This window comes from Triticum dicoccoides, chromosome 1A (genome assembly GCF_002162155.2).
Source record: "Triticum dicoccoides isolate Atlit2015 ecotype Zavitan chromosome 1A, WEW_v2.0, whole genome shotgun sequence".
Taxonomy (NCBI): Eukaryota; Viridiplantae; Streptophyta; class Magnoliopsida; order Poales; family Poaceae; genus Triticum; species Triticum dicoccoides.
The window spans coordinates 588,384,318-588,386,773 of NC_041380.1; the positions used below are offsets into that span (position 1 = coordinate 588,384,318).

General features: G+C 61.1%; 1 protein-coding gene across 1 annotated transcript; it reads left to right on the plus strand.

The window, feature by feature from the left end:
- The first annotated feature begins 518 nt into the window (after positions 1-518).
- LOC119356365 (DELLA protein SLR1-like) lies at positions 519-1,997 on the plus strand. The gene has a single exon (XM_037623320.1). It carries the CDS (start codon positions 519-521, stop codon positions 1,995-1,997), a length of 1,479 nt encoding a protein of 492 aa, XP_037479217.1.
- The last annotated feature ends 459 nt before the right edge of the window (positions 1,998-2,456 follow it).

Here is a 2,456-nt window from a genome sequence, read left to right on the forward strand (position 1 = left end):
GGCTCGGGCTCGGGCCCTAGTTTTCGACCCGAGGCCCAGGCCAGAAGTGTGGGGAAAAAACTTGCACATCCGTGTGTGTGTGTGTTTTTAGAAATTTCAAGAATACACATATGTATTCTAAAAACAAATAAACTAATATGTTTTCAATTCCTTCTTTTTTCTGAAACGGAATCGTTTTCTCAGTCCCAATCATGCCATGATCATATTGGGCTTGGTGTAAGCCCAACCCAAACCCCAGCCTGACCCGGCCCGGCCTGGCCTGACCCAGATGCATGCCCCTGGTCTATTGTGAACCATCCAATTTGCTTCCCCCACCCCCGCCCGCACATCCACGGTTTCCCGGACGCCATCAAAATGCTTCGCTACGGCGCTATCCCCACCTCCACGTGTGCACCCAATCGGCGCTCTACACACCTACAAATACGCCCGAAGCATGGATATGGACGCTCACACACAGCCAGCACTCGCAGCCTAGCCTAGCACTCACAATCTTCACGCAGCTCGCCCGAGAGGAACACATGGGCCACTTCGCCTTCAACTGGCAGGGCATGGAACCCGCCCCCGCCGCCTCCCTGTCCGGCGCCGGTGCTACGCTGCCTCTCCACTCCGTCCAGGGCGCCGCCGCCGCGACGAACAGCGCCGACGCCTCGTACTGCCTCGACCCGGCCACGTACGCGCCCGCGGTCCTGCCCACGATCCCGCCGGCCGTTGCGGAGGTGGGAGCCAAGAGGCGCCAGGATGCGGAGAACATCGCGCTCTACCTCATCCACATCCTCCACAAGTGCGCTGAAGCCATCGAGGCGGGCGACTATGCGGTCGCGGCCGGCAAGCTCTCCGAGGCGCGCACGATCCTCGCGACGTCTGTCTCGACCACCACTGGGATTGGCCGTGTCGCCAGCCACTTCGCTGCCGCGCTGGCCCATCGCCTCTTCCCGGCGTCGCCGCACTCCTCCTTCACGCAGGACGCCTCACCGGAGCGCGCCGGCGAGCTCTACCGTCAGTTCTACGATGCGGGGCCGTACCTCAAGTTCGCACACTACACGGCCAACCAGGCCATCCTCGAGGCGTTTGAGGGCTGCGATCGCGTGCACGTCGTGGATCTCGCCATCAAGCAGGGCGTGCAGTGGCCAGCCCTGATCCAGGCCCTCTCCGGCCGCCCCGGCGGCCCGCCGTCCGTCCGCATCACCGGCGTCGGCTCCGCGCCCGCCGTCGACGAAGCTGGCCTCCGCCTCGCCGAGCTCGCGCGTGCCATGAACGTGCCCTTCTCGTTTCAAAGGGTCACCGAGGATAGCCTGGACCAGCTCAAGCCGTGGATGTTCCAGGTCCTGCCCGGAGAGGCGGTGGCCGTGAACTCCATCTGCCAGCTCCACCGCCTCCTGGTGGACCCGGACGCCGCGTCCACGTCTCTCCCCACGCCCATCGACGTCGTGCTCGGCTGGATCGCGTCCATGCAGCCCAGGGTTTTCACGGTCGTGGAGCAGGAGGCGGACCACAACAAGCCGAGGTTGTCGACGCGGTTCGAGAACGCCATGTTCTACTATGGCTCCGTGCTCGACTCCATGGAGGCCATGTCCGTGAGCCGTGACGACGTCATCGGCAACGGAGCCGGCGCCGACGCGTACGTGCAGAGGGAGATCTTCGACATCGTCTGCGGCGAGGGCAGCGCCCGCACCGAGCGCCACGAGCCGCTCGCATGCTGGTGCGATCGCCTCTGGCGGATGGGTCTCACCCACGTGCCGTTGGGTCCGAGCGCAGCCTATCAGGCGGCCAAGCTTGTCCGCATGTTCTCCAGCGCCGGGTTCCGCGTCCAGGAGATCGGCGGCTGCCTCTCGCTCATGTGGCACGAGCGGCCCCTGTTCACGGCGTCCGTGTGGAGCGCAATGCCCGCAAATGGCGCCGGCCCCGGTGCCGCCGAGGAGCGCGCCGACAAGCAGAAGCTGAAGAGGAGCATCGGCGAGAGTAGCAGCGGCCACCTGCCGGACGCCGGGGCGCAGTGAAAGAGCGCAACATGCATGCATGGTGGTTTGGATAATGGTTAAGGGGAGTCGGAGGCAGATCGTCTATCGAGTTCAGTTTGTCAGTTAGTCGGAGCTTATGCTGCAGCCATGAGTTAGTCAGTCGTCAAAGTGTCGTGAGATTCAGATGGATATGGGTCTAGGCCAATAAAGTGTCGATCTCAAAGTATGTGAGAGAGATAGTGTCGTTATTCCTTCCTGGTTTTATCTATCGAACAATTAATTTGTTTCATCAGTTGCAAGTAGAAGTAGATCATGGTTGCTTGCTACTAGTTCATGTTGAAGATACATGTGAGGATGCCATGACACCTTTCCTTGCTGGGATCGGCAAGGGTCCAGCCATGGCTGCAAACATCCATCCATATGTGTGTTACTATCTGGGTAGAAACCTGCATATGCATACGCTTTCATCCAGCTTAATTAGAGCAAGCATGGAGCGGA